Source organism: Clytia hemisphaerica, unplaced genomic scaffold (assembly GCF_902728285.1).
Source record: "Clytia hemisphaerica strain Z4C2 unplaced genomic scaffold, Clytia hemisphaerica genome assembly, whole genome shotgun sequence".
Classification (NCBI taxonomy): Eukaryota; Metazoa; Cnidaria; class Hydrozoa; order Leptothecata; family Clytiidae; genus Clytia; species Clytia hemisphaerica.
The window spans coordinates 69877-88324 of record NW_027104423.1 but is presented as its reverse complement, the minus strand read 5'-3'; the positions used below and the strand labels follow the sequence as shown (position 1 = coordinate 88324).

The 18448-nt window shown below is 35.2% G+C and overlaps 1 protein-coding gene across 1 annotated transcript; it reads right to left on the bottom strand.

Moving 5' to 3' along the window:
- Positions 1 to 2023: 2023 nt before the first annotated feature.
- LOC136820409 (mannosyl-oligosaccharide 1,2-alpha-mannosidase IA-like) lies at positions 2024 to 18333 on the bottom strand. Its single transcript, XM_067076592.1, has 13 exons — positions 17917 to 18333; positions 11272 to 11432; positions 10455 to 10595; positions 10050 to 10265; positions 9499 to 9579; positions 9212 to 9306; positions 8803 to 8926; positions 8249 to 8342; positions 5017 to 5132; positions 4551 to 4646; positions 4101 to 4224; positions 3743 to 3915; positions 2024 to 3042 (listed from the first exon to the last, which is right to left on the bottom strand). Exons 1-13 carry the CDS (start codon positions 18155 to 18157, stop codon positions 2824 to 2826), a joined length of 1881 nt encoding a protein of 626 aa, XP_066932693.1. The 5' UTR covers positions 18158 to 18333; the 3' UTR covers positions 2024 to 2823.
- Between the last annotated feature and the right edge of the window lie 115 nt (positions 18334 to 18448).

Below are 18448 nucleotides of genomic sequence, written 5' to 3'. Positions count from 1 at the left end.
AAATGTCACTTTAATTGAATCGAAATAATAGACAGACTTTATGTTATGATTCTCTATCGCTGACTCTTTTTACAAAGCATTGATGACTTTTTGTAAGTTGTGTTTTCAACGACGGGAATAAAAATATCGACTATGACGCTCATCCAAGATCTTGGATGGTCGTCATGGTTACTTTTGTCTTCGGTGATTGCGCGATGAATAGAATCTCGAACGTTCATTTATGACATGACATGACATGAACACCGAAGTGGTGGAACAATCGTTTTCTAAATTGAATCGATTCAAATATTCTACTCGAAAAATGAGTTACTGCAAGAGACTATTATTTTTTAAATTTATTGATCATAGTCATAACAAAAGGCTGACAAAGTAGTGGAATTACACCCCTGTCTCACCTCTGTGAACTTGAGAATCATATGAAGAGAAGGATCGCTTTTATTATATAGAAGGGTTTTTTGAGATTAAGTACGATGGGATGAGGGTAATAAGTGAAGGTTTAATTTTGTTTCATCAAGTCACTGCAGTAAGTTTTTTTATTTAGTTGCGTTCTTCTAAATGGTTTAACGTTTTTTTTGAAATATTTGATTTGTATAAAGTTTAAATACTAATCATGTTAGCTATTTTATAACTTTATTTTAAATGTGTTTGAAATTTTTTAAGCTCACTCTGAAAAAAACGTACACCTATGTCATAAATGAACGTTAAAAGGTTTGAACGATTATTTTTGACCAAACTCTAAATATTTTGATAAAAAAATGAAATTTGCCGGCGGGTTTCTGCAAATTACCGCGAAACCCGGCGGCGGCGGCGGTAAATTATTCTGATGAAAAGTGACATTTGCCGGCGGGTTTCCGCAAATTACCGCGAAACCCGGCGGCGGCGGCGGTAAATTATTCTAATGAAAAATGTTGATTACCGGCGGGTTGCCGCAAAACACCGCGAAACCCGGCCGCGGCGGCGGTAAATTATTCTAATGAAAAATGTTGATTACCGGCGGGTTGCCGCAAAACACCGCGAAACCCGGCGGCGGCGGCGGTAAATTATTCTAATGAAAATTGCTATCAATTTTAGACAAGTTCTGACGAATGAGAAATACCGCCGGGTTTCCGCCGGGCTACGCGGTAAATAGATTGATATCTGTGCCTAAATGAGATAAGCAAAGAAATGGAAAGGCACAATCATGAATGTATATAAGCCCCAATTGGGTACTTGCAGGTAAAAAACCGCTCTAAATTAAAAACCCTAAAATCAACATTCTTTTCCAAGGATTGGGAATTAGTACTAGATTCGTTTCTGTAAAGTGTCATAATATTTACTGTAATTGTAAATTTTTCTTAAAACATATCGAAATATTATTTATAAAAAATTCTACATTTCATTATCTCGCGAATTGACAGAACATAAAGTATAAGATAATGGAAATAATAAATTCCTAAAAATAACGATACAGCAGTCACTCAGCAGGTGGAAAAATGTGTCAAAAGCAATAGTATAATCTAATTTAGGTATTTTAATTATTGGCTTAACGTACCCACTTATGGGATACTTTTTATATTCAAAATAAAAATCGGGTTATAGGGATTTTGATTTATATGGATTATATGCTAGCTAGGATGAACCCTTTCAATACAATTAGCAAATCCCTTGAAAGCATACAACATTTTAGGATCTAAAACTCTCCTTCCTGCTCCTTGCTCCATTCAGGACCCAAAAAGTCTTTTGTCTACACAACCTGACACATCGTCATCGTCCACATTTTTACTTGGTGGAGTCTATTCAAAACAAAAATGGAAGTTTATAATAAGACAACAACAAACAGAATACAACAAACAAAAAGAACAATAAAATTAAAATGACTGTGAAAAAAAAAAAAAAAAAGAAGGAATAAATAAACGATATGCTGTAGAAAACCATTGTCAATATAAACAAGTCCGTTTGAATCTAAAAGTGGCATTCAGCACAACGATCACATTCGAAGTGCTCTGATGGAGAAATAATGAAAACCATGCCTTTTATTAATCTATTTACTTTCAAAATTAGATGTCTCCATCCAATTTTTGACTTTGAGATCTTAAAAAGTTGTGTATTTATTTATACAAGGCGAAAATTAAAAAATATAGTGTTTCCGAAATGCGGGTGAAGGAAAAAAGCTCTGATGCGGCCGGCCGGAAAAAGATTTTTTTGTTGCTATTTTTAACGAACAAAACTTGATTTACAAGCGGGAATATCTAACCAAACAACGTTTGATAGCTTGAACGGTCAACTGGATTTTCTTTATGATGAACCCATAGTCTGAGGCCGGGTCAAAAAAATTATTTTTTTCACCCGGCCGGTTTCCGGAAACACTACATATTTTTATTTTCGCCCAAGTTTGTAATTTTTAGACAAATAATTTTCGAAAATACAAATATATATCATAATTCTATTGATTACTTTAATACATAATAATTTCATAAAAGCTCACTTACAAATAACATTCATCTACATAAAATTCAAGAAAATAATTCCCAAAGAAAGAAAATATACCGAGGGCTAGCCATAGACAACAGATAACGCATTTGAAGGGCTCAGCAAATAATGTTTCGCTTTGATCTTTAAAATGTTAATAAAGATTGTTGGATTGTCTTTGAACAACATTCTATAATCTATAAACCCCTCTGATGAAGTATAAAATCGAATCTCTCTCCATATATACGTTTCCAACAACATCAGTTCTACCAAAAAAGTGCAACGGTGCAACTGAACTATCATAAAAAAGTTCTTCTATTTTTCAATTGATTAAAAGAATTCGTTAGATCACCTATCACAATGGTTGTCCATTGACTACCTGTTTTTACCTGATACAGGTAAAGGATGAGCCTCTGTATTGAACACCCATTCGTCAAGTCGCATGAGGTCATCATCAGAGAAAATGAGGTATAAATATTTCAGTGTTTCAGCAAGGAAGAAACTCTGTTGGACGTCGTCGTGAGATGGAGGCACTTGGTAAACATCTCGAATACCACTAAAACCAACACCGACGTGACAATGTTTTTCGATGGCCTGTAAGAAATTGAAATGAAAAGAAGAATTAATCTCAGAAAGTTCATTTCGTATAAAACACAAGCTACCTGGTTTGAGTTAATGATGTTTCATTTCTAATCTCTGACATAGTTTCAAGAAGGGTCAAGACCCCCTTAGGTAAGAGGACCCCCCTTAAGTGCTACCCCCCCCCTTAAGTGCTACCCCCCCCCCTAGGAAATTCATTTAAAATTTCACCCCCCCCCCCCCCTTAGAAAATCAGCATAAATGAAACGATTGTACAAGAGTCATCATTAGGTTAGATGATTTTATTGGAAAAGAAAAAAATTGAAATTTCGCATAATTCAAGGAAGATATCCCCTTAGGTAAAAAGACCCCCCTTAACTGGTAACCCCCTCTTAGAGAAATCTTGCTTTTGGTTCATCAAAACGCAAGACCCCCCTAAATGTAGGGGGTAGAAACTATGTCTGATTTCACAAAACTGTTTTACTACAAACACAGAAAGATATTATCTGCTTCCAAGAATCAAAAACGAGTCAATAAAAAAAGGTTGAGGAGGGACTATGCTGAACAAGAATTTTGTGATGAAACACTTATTCACAATATGAAGAACTTATGGCTGCTTCAACCTCATACTTTTTTGTATAGCAATACATTTCACAGTTCTATTGACTTCGTTACACAAAACATCTTGCGAAGTGAATAGAAAAAGATTATATACCTGAGCTGCATCCCATGCCCAGTCTCGATACTTTTGATCGTGTGTTAATCTCCACATAACGAAATAAGTTTCCACAACTTCAGGTCTCAAGATATAATACTTTTCATTTTGTCGTAGCGCTTTAGCTTCGTGTGGCCCCTCAAAGCGGAACGATTCAGGTCCAATATGAGTTGCTATAATCAAGAAGGAAAGATTAACTATAAAGCGCTACATAGTAAATTCTCAAAGACATCAGATCATCCCCATTAATTTCACCCAACAAAATAAATAATGCATGTGCTGCAAGGTTCACAATGACTTAAATAAAAAGTCTATATGCCTCGGCCATATTAACACAAAAAACAACGAGACTACCCACCTGAATTCCTGTAAGATTCTCTACAAGTCCTGGCAATTTCTTTACCAAGCTCCATATGTCTCTCTTGAAGGTCGCTCGGTGCATGTTTTGATCCCAGGCCAAACATACCACCAGAGAAACAAGCCTACAATGGTGAAAACATGTATTAGCATTTTTTTTCCAAAGAAAATCTGAACGATAAACGATTTAAAAACTAACGATTCTCAAATTCAACTTGGATTTTAAACCAAATTTGTCGTCCCCTAAGAATCATTAACATAACCATAACAAGCCATAGAAGAAATACTAATATTATCCGTACATCAGATATCAAGCAGAAAAAGTTTGACATCAAATTAATTTCAACTTTTTTTTTTGAGTTAATACGAATAAACTCGGTTAAACTCGTTCAGCTTGCGGCTCCAGGGTTGATGGATTTTTTACAATCTTTGATTGGAGATCTCTACTTACCAGATGCTCCATTTTGCTTTCAACCGATCCATAGTTATAAACACCAGCGTATGTGAAGCCTCCTCGTGATTTGCGAATCAAATGTTTATCGATTGCCTACGTCAAAAAGAATTAGACACGTTTTTAGTCAATTAGAATTGGAAATATGAACTAATGAACTCGATATATTTCTGAGTATTTCTAGTTAAGAAACAGAAACAATAATCGGAAAGTATTTACTACAAAAGATAGATTAGAGTCGACATTATACTGTTGCATGGAGTTCGGAAAAGCCAGTAACTAGTATCGTTTGTTTTTACGGAGTGAACGGCTTTCTATCTATAAAACTTAATGTCCCCTCGGTTTGGACCATTAAACCCTTCGTTTATTGCAAAGTCGCCTCGAACTATTCAATAATCAATCCTGAAAAGTCTTTATTAAAAGCTTTTAGGAGGAATACCCAAATTCAAAATCTAAACCATCATACCCTCATAGCATCAAAGTACATGTCTTTAGCCAAATGATCAGTTTCACCGCTCATGATCCATCCCTTGATCAGATATTCATAAAAACTATCGCCAAGAGCACCCAGAGAAACGTGTTCTGAAAAATGATTTTATAGTTTAAATTTTAACTAACGAACGAAATCCATTGTTTTCGCTGTGAAGATCACTGTTTCCAGGGGGGGGGGGTACCAAGTCAGTGTACTGGACCATAGGGTACTAACTTGATTTTTGGATTTTTTTCCAAAAAATTAGACCACCACCCTTTTTAGTACACTGTACTAACTTTTTTTTACGGTCGGGGCTTTGACACCACCCTTTTAGTACACTGTACTAACTTTCTTCCACAGCCGGAGCTTTGATACCACCCTTTTAGTACACTGTACTGAGGTTTTTCTTTAACTAGATTTTTATTACCACCCTTTCAGTACACTGTACTAGCTGTTTTTTCGATCAGATAAGTTTAGAAACCACCCCTTGTAGTGCACTGTTCTAATTTCTTCTTGGCCAGATAAGTTTAATTGCCAGCATATACAAAGGTTTTGAAGCATTTTGCTAAGAAAAGCACCAAAATAAAAAAGGAAAGATTTGAATATTAAAAGACTTGAATCCTTATATAGTACAAACACTGAAACAATGAAACAGACAAAGCAAAGTCAATCAAATACAGTGAAATTAGCTGAAATTAGCACGTCAAAACACTCAAAACCAACTTTGAGTTATTTCCCTTCTTGTGACTTGATTTCTGATTGTCTGGCAAGCTGTAGAAGTTTTTCTTTTTTGAAAAATAACAAGACGACTTGAAGTCGAAAATTTCGCCAAATATTTGCAAAAAGTATGCTAAAATGCTGGCTCTGAAAAAGCTGTTAAGAAAATTACGAGGTGGATTAGAAAAAAGGTTTAGGTCGAGTCATGAGAAATGATTCGGACACGGTCATTTTTTATGATGAATAAGCGAGGCTGAGCTATATTAAAACTGCTGCAACCAGTAGTCCCCTGTCCACCTTGTAAGAACTAATTACTTAAAAGTATATCCCCAGCTATCAAAAGTTATTGATTTGATATTATAAAGTATATTGCCTTTAAGAAAAATAAACATGCCCATATTGTGCGCATTCCCTTGTTTACTTTGTAAGAACTAATTACCGAAGGGTATATGGCTGTCTATCAAGAGTTATTGACTTGATTCTTATAAAGTATATGCTTATAAGAAAAATAAATATGCTCAAATTGTGCGTCATCCCTTGTTTACTTTGTAAAAACTAATTACCGAAAGGTATATGGCTGTCTATCAAGAGTTATTTATTAGATTCTTATTTTAAAGTAAATGCTTAAAAGAAAAATAAACATTCTCATATTGTGCACTGTCCCTTGTTTACTTTGTAAGAACTAATTACCGAAAGGTATATCACCGTATTTCAAGAGTTATTGCGATTAGATTCTTATATGGTAGATGCCTATATGTTAAAATAAACTGTTCCCGCATTTTATGCCAACCTTTATTTACTCTGTAGGAACTAATATCCGAAAGGTATATTGTCCATATCATTTTACTACGCTTCACAACCAAATCCTCATTATTTTAAACGCATAATACCTTAAGGGTATTAATTTTCGCGGGGATTATATTTCGCGAATTTCGCGAGTTTTTCCGAAATTCGCGAAATATAATCCCCGCGAAAATTTTAAAAACCTGTGGATTCACGAAATTCGCAAAATATAATCCTCGCGAAAAATTTAAAATCATGATTTTTGCCTGAACCCCTAGGAAAATGAAAGAAATTCGGTTAAAAAGGGGCTGATTCGCGAAATTTTATCCTCGCGAAAATTTACAATTCCCGTCTTCGCGAAAATAAGTCCCGCGAAAATTAAATTATTTCGCGAAAAAATTGTCTCGCGAAAATTAGTACCCTTAAGGTAACCACTCTCTGTTTTTCATTTACGCATGTCAAGTAGAACATTCATAAAAAAAATAATAAAGGAATAAAGTGTTTGTTTAAAGTACAATGAGCAAATAATATTAATGATATTTGAATTGTTTCAAAATTGTACGTTTTATATTTATTATTTTTCTTTTTGAAAAAAAAAAACGACCACAATATTTATACATGGTGAGTGTGACCGAGGAAAGGTAGAAAAACAAATTAAATTTAGTGAGTTCATCCACCGTATCGAGTACTTTCGTTTTCTAATTTTTTTTCCGATGACACCGCGAAAGGCTATCGTAATACTTTCGCTAAGCGAAATTAAAAATAAAAGACTTAATAACATTGTACACAAACTGAAACGGAAAATCTTTTATCAAATGTAATATTATACAAAATATATAAAAAGGTGCTTTCCCTGTAAAATTTTATAAAATATCAAATTTTGAGGTAAAATTTGAGAAATTTCAAAAGATTTTGCCCTGAAAGGGCAAAAAAATTCGAAAAATTACACTATAAGGGTCGCTTTTCAGCCAAATTTTTCCTGCACTGTAAGGGACCAATTTTAGAGACCTGATTTTTGGCCGAACGTACGGTCGTTTTCACCCCCTCCCCCCGGTGATTTCACTTATATACAGATTTTTTTCAATTAACATCAATCCAACAAGGTTACTAAAAGCATAAAACAATAGAGCGGATTTTTTTTAATAAGTTCTTGTTGTTGCCATAATGTAGATAGGGCCTTAAAGAAAACGTAAACAAGATTGAACTTAAGGCCGGTCTCCACTTGCGCATGCTGCGAATCTGAAACAAATCCAATCAAGTAAACAGGAAACATTGGAAGAAAATCAGTGTACCAATTTGTATAGCTTAACCAGCCTTGACTTGAAGGTTTCGGACCAGCTTGGACCTGGCAAATTAGGGCAAATATACATGGGAATTCACTGGGTTTGTGTGTTTTTACCATGAAATTAGTACAATGTACTAACTTCTCAGTGTGTATCAATTCAGAACACCAACCTTTCTAGTACAGTATACTAACTTTTTCATTGTATTTTTCTCAGAGGACCACCCTTTTAGTACACTGTACTAACTTTTTCATTGTATTTTTCTCAGAGGACCACCCTTTTAGTACACTGTACTAACTCAATTTAACCTAAAAAATACACCACCCCACCAGCTATAGGCCAGTACACTGACTCGATACCCCCCTGCTGTTTCAGGTATTTCATTATGCATGGGTTATGCCAAGACAACATTTAAAAAAGAAAGTGTTTAAAATTCGTCTTACTTTGACCCCAACTGCCAGTCTTTGGGTTGAAATAATTTGGGTATAACCCATCAGACTTTGGTGTATCGTGCATCACTTTGCGAATCTTATTCACCTGTTAAAAGAATTAGAATTCAACGTAATAATTAATCTATGAAAAGGTTCAAGGAAGGTCAGGTGACGAGAAACTAAATTTACTTGATAATACAGTGGACTTTCGTTAATTCGAACTTATTTTGTTCAAATCTTTCTACAATTCGATCAATTTCTCATTCCCCGTCATGAAGAAATACTCCTTAAACTCTTTCCACAAATCGAATCTCTCTGTAGTTCGATCAAATTACATTTTCCGTTCGAGTTCGAATTCAGGAAACTCAACTGTATCTTTATTAGTGAATCCTACTATCTCAGAATCCAAGTTGAGCTTTCATAGACAATCACAATATTTTAGTTGTATTTAGAGTTGTAAAAAATTCATTAACAATCGTCCAGCGTGAAGCTATCATGTTTTACCTTTTGAAAATGAAATAATGAAATTACATATCATTATCAAATAATTTTTATGAAGAATTTACCTTTTCGAGGTAAACATTTTCACCGGTAATTTGTGTAAGATAACTCCATTCCAAATGTAGACTTCCAAACTCTGCCAAGATAGAGCTTCCCCCTGAAGCCCAATTATAATTGAATCCATAACCGCTAAAAAAAGCAATGAATGATGATTATCTACTTAAAAATAAGCAACCCTCCCCGTCTAGTTTTTATTTTCAAATTCAAAAATATACTGAAAAAGGAAATGCAGTAAAACGAGAGTAAACAAAAAATACCCATTTTTAAACAGCTTAAAAATTCATTGGCCCGTTATCTGTCGACTCAGTCATATAATAGCTCCCTGGAAACAGGACTGTTATTGCTTTAGTAGAAATGTGTCTGCTGGTATACATTGGAGCAAAGTAAGTCTCTTGGAGATAACAACCGTTTTACCTATTTAAATTCACAAGAGCCCATGGTACACCTGTTGGTGTTTTGAAAGCTGGCAGGAGCTTATCTGCTAATTCTTTCGCTTTGATTTTGAACACCTGTTAACATAAGAAAAATATAGAATTTGCTTGCTAATTCACCACCCATTTTAGTAACACAATCATCCTGAATAGCAACATCCTACTAATTGATAAGAGAAAAAGCTTTATACATAACGCATTTGTTTGTTAAGGGAGCAATAGACTGATACCAAGGAACACTACTGGAAAAAGAAATACAATGTAAAGTACCTCATCTTTGGTCAGCGCGAAAGCTGATAACAAACCACCAACAAAACGAATGTTCATTTCAAACAATGAAACTTGAGTATTCTGAAAAGTGAAGTTATAACCGAAAATGAAAACATAACCATGGGAGAAAGAAAACATAATAAAATACGATGCTACACAAAGTATCTTTTCGACCTTAAGGGAACTAATTTACCAAATAAACGAAAGTTAGTTCCCGTAAAATTTGGTTCCCTTATGGTATTGGCTAGACGTCAAGAGGAAGCCTGGGCATGACTCTCAACTTCTCTGTTCTCTTCTGTTCACTGGTAACCCATCTGACTTTTAAAAGCAATAAGACAGTAGCGAAATAAGGTAAACTTCAAATAAATTTAAAAAAAGATCATAATTAATTGCTTTTAGATATTTAGTAAGAATCGAGCCCACTAGTTCTATGGTCATGAGCATTTAAAGCTAAAATTTGATTTTACACTCTTTGAAAAAGGTAAAAATGCGAGGGTACATGTGTACATACAGTACATGTAATTCCAACAAATCAAATTAGACCAACTTACCACATTAAAACTTAAGTGTTGTGCAACCCAGTCTCGTGCAACTTTGAATTCATCTTTCAGCCCCATAATGTACAAAGTATCTAAAGCATCCACAACAGTGGCACCCATCTGTGAGCTACCAAAGATTCCGGCTGAATGTCCTCTCTTTGCCAATGGTTTCAGTTCATTGTGTCCCATTGCATGATTTTGGTAGCCATCCCAGGCGGTTTTCATCATCTAAAAATAAGGAGATGATAGTGAAAAAGCTGGTAATTTCTAAACTGGAAAAGTGATAAAGACCTCCATGAAACATTGCCATGCAGTTGGTTGACAACAAATTTCAATTCTTTACTGTTAGAGGTAAATGAAATAAGCGAATAAAACTAGAATAATGGTGGTTTTAAACCCGCTGATAATACTGCTTACCTTTCTAACAAAATCTCTCCTTGTCTTAGCTTGGGCATCTTTGGGTTCACCACCAGTTTCCACGCCCTGATGGTGAGGTGCTGCTGTAATCTTCAAGAGCTGTTGTTTTCTCTCGTTTTCAATCTCAATCTCTTTCTGTTTCTGATGGTGGTGATGAATAAAAGGAGAAGCAATCATTAATAAAACAAACACTGATGTACAAGTCACTAACTTCAACAGCATTGGTTTTTGAGACTTCTCCATGTTGAACTTCATTAAAAAGAAATGTTTAATATCTGAGGATTTCCAAAGTCACAACTTAATTGCTCAAGTTTTCCCTTGTTAAATTATAAATGAAGTGAGGTTAAAATAAGAGTTTGAGATATAACAAACACCAGTCTCACACTATGGTTGCTTCAAGAATGAACAATGTAAATAATCAAATATTTAAATAATAAATATGACATGGGATATAAATTTTACAGACAAAACTGTGTCAAATAATTCAGGGTTTGACTTTGATTTATAAATGCTTTGACTTATGAAAATAATATTTTACCCCAAATATACATCAAAAAACGTCTTTTTTAAGAAAGGGATCTGCTGAAAGATCTGCTTTTTGACAAAAACCAAACAACAATTGTTTTGTTTTGAGTTTCCAAGACATTAAGAATACACTTCCTTAAGAATGAAAATTATGAAAACAAACAACCACTTGGATTTCGAACGTGATTCAATACCAATAGTAAAAAAGGTTTATGTATAGATGCTCTAGTCCCAAGTAACTATTTTATATAGATTTTGTAAGTGCAGTAGAAGATTTCTCGAAAGTTCTTACTTGCTCTTTAATGAAAGCTGCCTTTTCTCTAGCAATTTCCTCCTTGATCCTTTGGTGCTGTTCATCACTGAGATCAGGGTCCTTTTGGTGACCAAATTTTTGCTCTAAATTAGCTTGAGTTTCAATTTCTGCATGATGATCACGTGGAGGATCATGCATTCCTAAAAATGAAGAAAAAGAAAAAATTACAAATGATCAAAACAGCTAAAAGGTACCATTAAAAAAACAACACCTAGGCCTAGTTAAAAAGCAACCCTCCTATTACGCTTATGAGTGGATAAATTTTAGTCTGGCAGTCATTTCCAAAGTGAAGAGAACGCTGAGTGATCATAGTTTGACAATAGTGCTGAGGATCATCTATTGATTATCAAATTACCCCTTTATAATACTAAATTTGAAAGGCAAAAGACTTTTTGACTCGCTTTCCCTGATTATTAATTTAGCATTAGGTGAAAGTGAAAGTGCAATATTGGGTGCAATAATATTAAGTTTCGAATACAAAAATTGACTTTGGCTTTCCTCTGTTTTTCTTTAACTAATTAAAAAGAAATCAAAGCATCCATCTTCATTATATAAAATCTACACTATCTAAACATAAAAAATCTGTTGAACAGTGAAAAAAAATGCAGCTATTATATTTTGATTTTTCCCGACATGTTTCGGACTCGGTCCGTTCTCAAGGGATCAAGGTATTCCTCACACCTCATGGATTGAACCAAGAACTCAATCTTCTCCAACCGAGCGCCTAAGTCTGACTTACACGTTCATTTTAAACATAAAAAATCTATGTACATAATTTTGTGTACCTGGTATTTGTTTTTCTTATAAGAACAATTTTTTAAATAATATCTTTTGTCAAATTTGTGGCCCCACTCCTGAGAACAGCAGTTCACCATCAACGCAACGAAAAGCAAAAAAACAATGAAAATCTGACAGCAGAAATATGATTGGAAAACCAATGGATCCGGCGAGACTCAAACTCACACCATACTAGCTAGGTCTATTCACTGAACAGAGACAGTGAATTAGGAGAAATCCATCTCCACATTGTTATTGTGTTTACAATACACCAACTACAGTACTAAACTAACGAAAAGGTTTGGGCATGCAACTACAGATATTTAATCATGAATTTTGCCCTTTGTATTAAAATGATGGTAAAGCAAATGCCCGTGAATGGAATGGTTGTGAGTTCGAGTCTCGCCGGGTTCATTGGTTTTCCAACAGTTCTGGTGGCTGGCCAAAAGACAACATGAGAGCGACTATATTCACTTCATTGTTGTAAAGGAGAATTGAAATAATTTTTATTATTATTCAATTCCCAGGACCCTGGTTAACTGGGTTAGTTATACTTAATTATATGTTACAATTTGTTTTGTTTTGTTTTATACATTTTTACTTAAAAATCGTGTATAATAAACAATGGCTTATTCATTCACATAACAGACACATTTAGTTCAAGCGGAAAAGGTTGCATTCTTCCACTAAAGGAGCATTGAAATCAAATGAAGTAAACATCAGAAGTTTCATAAAAGAAGAATATTGGTCTAACTTGTTAAAATGCAATATCATCTAGCATAGTTGTGGCGAATATGAACATGAAACTGACGAAGAATAAGCACCTGAAGTGGGGCCAATGACGCAGCAATAGTGTTACATATTACCACTGATTGTTGTAAGGCATTCTTACAAGAAAATTGAATCGACAATACAAACATACAATAGCACTACAGACGGCAACATGCTAATGGAAGGCTCGATGCTTGGCTGGCAATGTACAGAAGTAAACAAAAGGATTATAAACTGACACCTTTTTTCTGAATAAGTGAAGACTTTTCAAAATGAGACATAAAAAAGAAAAAACATCCACAGAGAAAGAAGGACATACACATAGAACAAATGAAAGCCTTCAGTAAAAGGTCAGATTTCAAAGTTTTTGAGCTTTTTCAAAAAATGACTTTTGTTTTCTCCTAAGCATAACTTCCCATCCATTGATTTAAAAAAAAAATTATTCTCAGAGGCATTAGCTTTTTACGACCATTTCATTAGCTTAAATGATTGATGATTGTGAAACTCAGAGTCTTGTGACAAAAAAGGGTTTGTCTTTTTTTCTTGATTGCATATCCTCTCCTAGTTGCTTGAGCACTGTTTGAAGCTTGCAGACTCATTTTCTATTATTAATTTCCGGTCCAAAAATTTAATAAATGACCAACCAAAATTTCAGTTAAAAGGATTCCGGGATGAAAGATGAAACTTTGTCAAGGCAGAGCTATCACCAAAAGCATTTGAAAAATTCAAGTAAAAGTTGTCAAGAGCGTTTCTATCCCAAGATATCACCAACAACTGCACTTTCTATTCCCTAATCCAAGAAGATTCTTTATCAAGTCTTGAGAAAATTGAATTTAAAGTTTGTTTACCAGCATAGTAAATCAAGGTAAATATATCATTTCTATTTCTATTTCTATTCAATAATTTACAAGAGGTTTTACAAAACCTATTCTCACAAATATTATCTAGAAAAGAATATAAATAAGGTAAATAAATAGTGATAAAATGTATCTGTCTTAAAAATAAACTTAAAATTAAAATTTGCATATAAAAACAAGATTTTATTTACTAAAAATAAATATAAAAACATCTTAAAAGGTAAGGCTTAGTGAGAAGAGAGACTCCGAATGATCATTACCAATGACCATATTATGTAAGATTCAAATCATTCTTTTTAATAATTTTCCTAGCTTAATTGGAAAATAGATGATTAACTTTTATATTTGAACAATATTATATTTGAATAAAGATGAAGATTTTTAAATTTGTTTGCTAAAATAAGGAATTTAAAATACAAATATTATGTCCTGAAATTACACGATCGGAGCAAGTTTTCGATAATCTGGCCCGAACATGGTCCGAAACTGTGCGGGCCCGCGCGGGCCATTTTTAAAAAGTATTAATCAAGAGGCCCGAACATGTTTGGGCCATGCCGTGGGTCGTCATCCTTGTTGTTGCAAATACATCCTGTAGATGACTGATGTTGTATTTTCTGAAAGCTTGATTTCCTAGTGTGACTAACTGCCAGTGGTGGTCGGAAATTTCGATAAAAATCCATGTACTTTTGCAAAATGTATCGAAAATTCCACTCTTTTTTGCCTTTTTTAATTCAATTGCCTTGGAAATTCATACATTTTCTTCTGTCACCTTAGAAATTTCGAATTTTGGTGAAAACTTTTGCCCTCTGAAATCCTGTGTCGTCTGCCCCCCCCCCTGTTACAGACAAATTCTGGAATGGCCCAATTTGTTTTGATAACTCCACCCACAAGTTTATCAATCATACTTCCTTGTTCCTCTTAGAGTGCACAGACACTTGCGTATGTTCCACTACGGATTTTTTTTATATTTTGATTTAAAAGCCTACTAGGTGCGAAAGAGAAATTGTGTATATTTTAATACGCCGTTCATTACAGTTAGGGAAACCATCCAGGATCCTGCCATTCTATAAGCCAGCAAAAACTAAATGACACTTGTAAACTTAAGTTTCTTACCATTTTCCATCGAAAACAACCAAAAACATTGCTACTTCCCAAAGCCGGAGACCAAAACAAATTATCTTCCAAGATTATGGCGCCGTTTTAGATCTATTGTTAAGGCCATCTAAAATGGTGGAAAGAGTTGCGGAAAGACAAAGGCGCTCGCTGTGTTGAGGGTGGTAACGCCAAAACGCCCAATATGATCTTCCAACAGAAGGTGAGTTAGTTGCCGTGCGAGTTACGTCATGCACTCAACCGCAGCGCATAACGAAGCATGTTTAAATGAATATCATTAATTATAAGAATATCTTATGTGCTTACTTTCAGTAAACTTCAAGTGCTTCATTAAAGATGAAGAAGGTAAAAAGATAAAAAATGCGCTGGATAATTTTCATTGTAACAGTTTGGTCAATCATCGCTGAAAGTTTGAAAAAGTTTTTCCGATGCAAAAGAAAATGTCAGCCAATTAAAAGCACAGTGTGCTTATACTTACTTTGTTTGCTACGTTGTCTAGCCTAGGCTAGGCACGACCCACGGCATGGCCCGAAGATGTTCGGGCCTGTTCGGACCATGCTCGGGCCACAAAAAAGTATTATTGAATCGGCCCGAACATTTTGTTCGGACCATGTTCGGGCCATGTATTTACCTTTCCTGGTTTAAGATCATCCATAGTTAAATATTTTCATTAGACAAATTCAAAGTTCCAAATACCAGTTTGATTCACAAAGTTGTATAACAGTACAAAAAACGATCCAGAAAAATTCTGCTTCGAATAGGAGAAGATCACGAGAAAAGGGAGCGGGATAAAGACTATATTATGTAAGATTCAAGTCATTCTTTTTAATAATTTTCCTAACTTAATTGGAAAATAGATGAATAACTTTTATATTTGAACAATACCGTGAAAAAGGGTAACTTGCATCAGTGGAGGCTAACATGCATAGCCCTCAAATGAAAGGCCCGGCTGGTCATTAAAATACGAAAATAAATCGAAACAAAAATGGTAGAGTAGAGCTGCGAGCGGAGCTGCGAGCGGAGCTGCGTATGTTTATTTTAATGACCAGCCAGGTCATTCATTTGAGGGCTATGCATGTTAGCCTCCACTGATGCAAGTTACCCTTTCTCACGGTATATATTTGAATAAAAATGAAGATTTTTAAATTTGTTTGCTAAAACAGTCAGGAACAGTCGCCTTATTAGGAGACGCCTCCTGATTAGGAGACGTCTCCTGATTAGGAGACATGTAGGTCGCTTGGGGTCGCTTGATTAGGAGACCCGTCTCCTAATTAGGAGACATAAAACTTTTATCTCAATTTTAAGGGCTTTAGGCTTTTCCGCGCATTTTGAAACTAGTTTTAATGGAAAGAGCAGCCTCGAATTGGTAAAGTTTTAAAAAAATTATCAAAATTTCTCGGTGCAATCGATCACAATCCTAATATAAAGCGGGTATAAAGCACTACAAGGAAGCCCCTCTTGATTTTTTTCATGTCCGCCATTTTTCTTTTTGAGACGCTTTTGTTCAGAAGACAGATTCTTACTTCTGATTGGTTCTTATGGATTATTAGAATTGTGATTGATTCCACCGGTGGATTTTTCTGAAAATCACCATATGGAATCAATTTTTTGTGCTCTTTCCATTGGGAGCAATCAAATCATGCGCAGTTTGCTCGTTCACGAGATAATTACACCCGTCTCCTGATTAGGAGACGTGAACCTCAGGAGGCGTCTCCTAATAAGGCGACTGTTCCTGACTGTAAAATAAGGAATTTAAAATATAAATATTGGGTCCTGAAATTACATGCGCGATTGTAGCAAGTTTTCGAAAATCTGGCCCGAACATGGTCCGAAACTGCGCGGGGCCATTTAAAAAAAAGTATTAATCAAGAGGCCCGAACATGTTCGGGCCATGCCGTGGGTAGGGTGCGCACTCGTCGGGATTTTTTGCGTGGAAAAAGTCGAAAATCAAAATTAGAACATTCCATCCATCATAACTTATCCTTAACAACTCCAAACTTGTTCATTCTTTTTTTTTAAATACTCAGAATTTATCAGAGAAAACAAAGAAAAAAACCCCATCCCATTACCTACCTTCAATAAAAAGATATACCATTTATTAGACATCAAGGTGAAAAAATGGCGACTCGGAATTCGTGGCACTACCGTCTACCTTGACCACCATTTTTCAAATGGCTATCGCTAATGAGCTGGATTAGTTATGGACTCGCGGTTTTTTTTATAAAACGCGGGAAAGATAGTACTTTAGTTTGTCACGTGGTAGCCTTTTCGATAATCTACGAGCCGTCTTTAAATCGAGAAAAAAGAAGAAATTTCGATTTTTCGGCACTTTTCTGAAATTTTTATCAGGGCTACCATATATGGTTGGAAAGCTAAGGGTTTCAGCTTTTCATTGGTAAAACTTGTTTTTAGCTATCATTTCCAGCTCATTAGCGATAGGCTAAAGTTTAACAGTCATCGGACCGATTTTCAGACCGCGCCAGCTAAACTCCTCACGCCCCGCCACACGGAAGACTAGATTTCATCCGCCATTTTTGGCGCGATTTTGGTGCTTCCGAAAATTATTTCTTGCTGGCGTGGTGTAAGGAGGCGATTCTTTGAAAAGGTGGTTTTTTGTGGTTTGAAAATGGAATAACTTTGGAACTACTTAACCAATTTTAACAAATGACCCCTCATTTTTCTCACAAAGGTAAGGACTTTCAAATGAAATTAGTTTGGTTTTCAAAATTTGAGGGGAAAATTTTGGGCTGACCACCCTACCGTGGGTCGTGGCTAGGCTAAAAAAAGTGCAAAAAGACACGAACGCCATTTTTTAATGAGTGACGTTATGATTTTTTTGATTGCGGCTGCAACCTGCGTACAGGAACTCGCCAAATGTTCCTAACTGCATTAACTCAAATCAAATGACTTTGGAAGTTCGGTGGGTGAAATGGTGGTCGAATTGCCGCCTCATGTATGTTTTGTCAGATAAGTCCCAAGAGCAGTTGATGGTATGAAGGATCTTTGCACAATTGTTTTATAGCTTAATTCAAGGTTTTAGACATTTTTTTAAGCCTTGAAACAGACCAGACTGCCAGATCAGAGAGAGAGAAAACAAAAATATTACCATCTGTTTCCGGAACAGCAGGATGTTTTTTTGGTGGTTTGATTGGGTTGGGATTCTTCGAGTTGAATATTCTTTGAATTTTCCTAACAAACCCTCCTTCCCCAGAGCTATCAGCACCTTCACCTCCTGGCAAATATATGATTCCTCCCACAAAAATGACCAAGAAAATCACAACAACAAACAGCAAAGTGCATCGTTCTCTTCGTCTAGCACCTATTCCAAGACGAAGTCTGAAAACCATGATTGAATTTTCTGTTTAAACTTTGGTGGATTCTTTAAAACTGTCAGTTACATTTACTTTACATGACTAATAAAATCTTAATCTGGTTATAAAAGAGTGGAAAATCTCGATTGTTTGATACAAAAATTGTTGTTGTTGACGTGCTCGCTTTGAAGCTGCAATATTGGATTCGAAACTAGAGAAATTCCTGACCGGAATATCGTCGTAAGAATCTTCATGACAAGCCAACGCAGCACCAGTCTGTAAAATACACATCATTAGCGCTTTAACTTCTTGGTCACACTTTCCATA

Bases quoted from the DNA above. Each gene is read 5' to 3' on its own strand.
- LOC136820409 (XM_067076592.1), bottom strand. From the start codon at position 18,157: ATGGTTTTCAGACTTCGTCTTGGAATAGGTGCTAGACGAAGAGAACGA. The intron at 9,580-10,049 runs GTAAGTTGGTCT...TTCACTTTTCAG, and splicing joins AACACTTAAGTTTTAATGTG to AATACTCAAGTTTCATTGTT. The intron at 8,927-9,211 runs GTAAAACGGTTG...TGCTTTTTTTAG, and splicing joins GCTCTTGTGAATTTAAATAG to CGGTTATGGATTCAATTATA.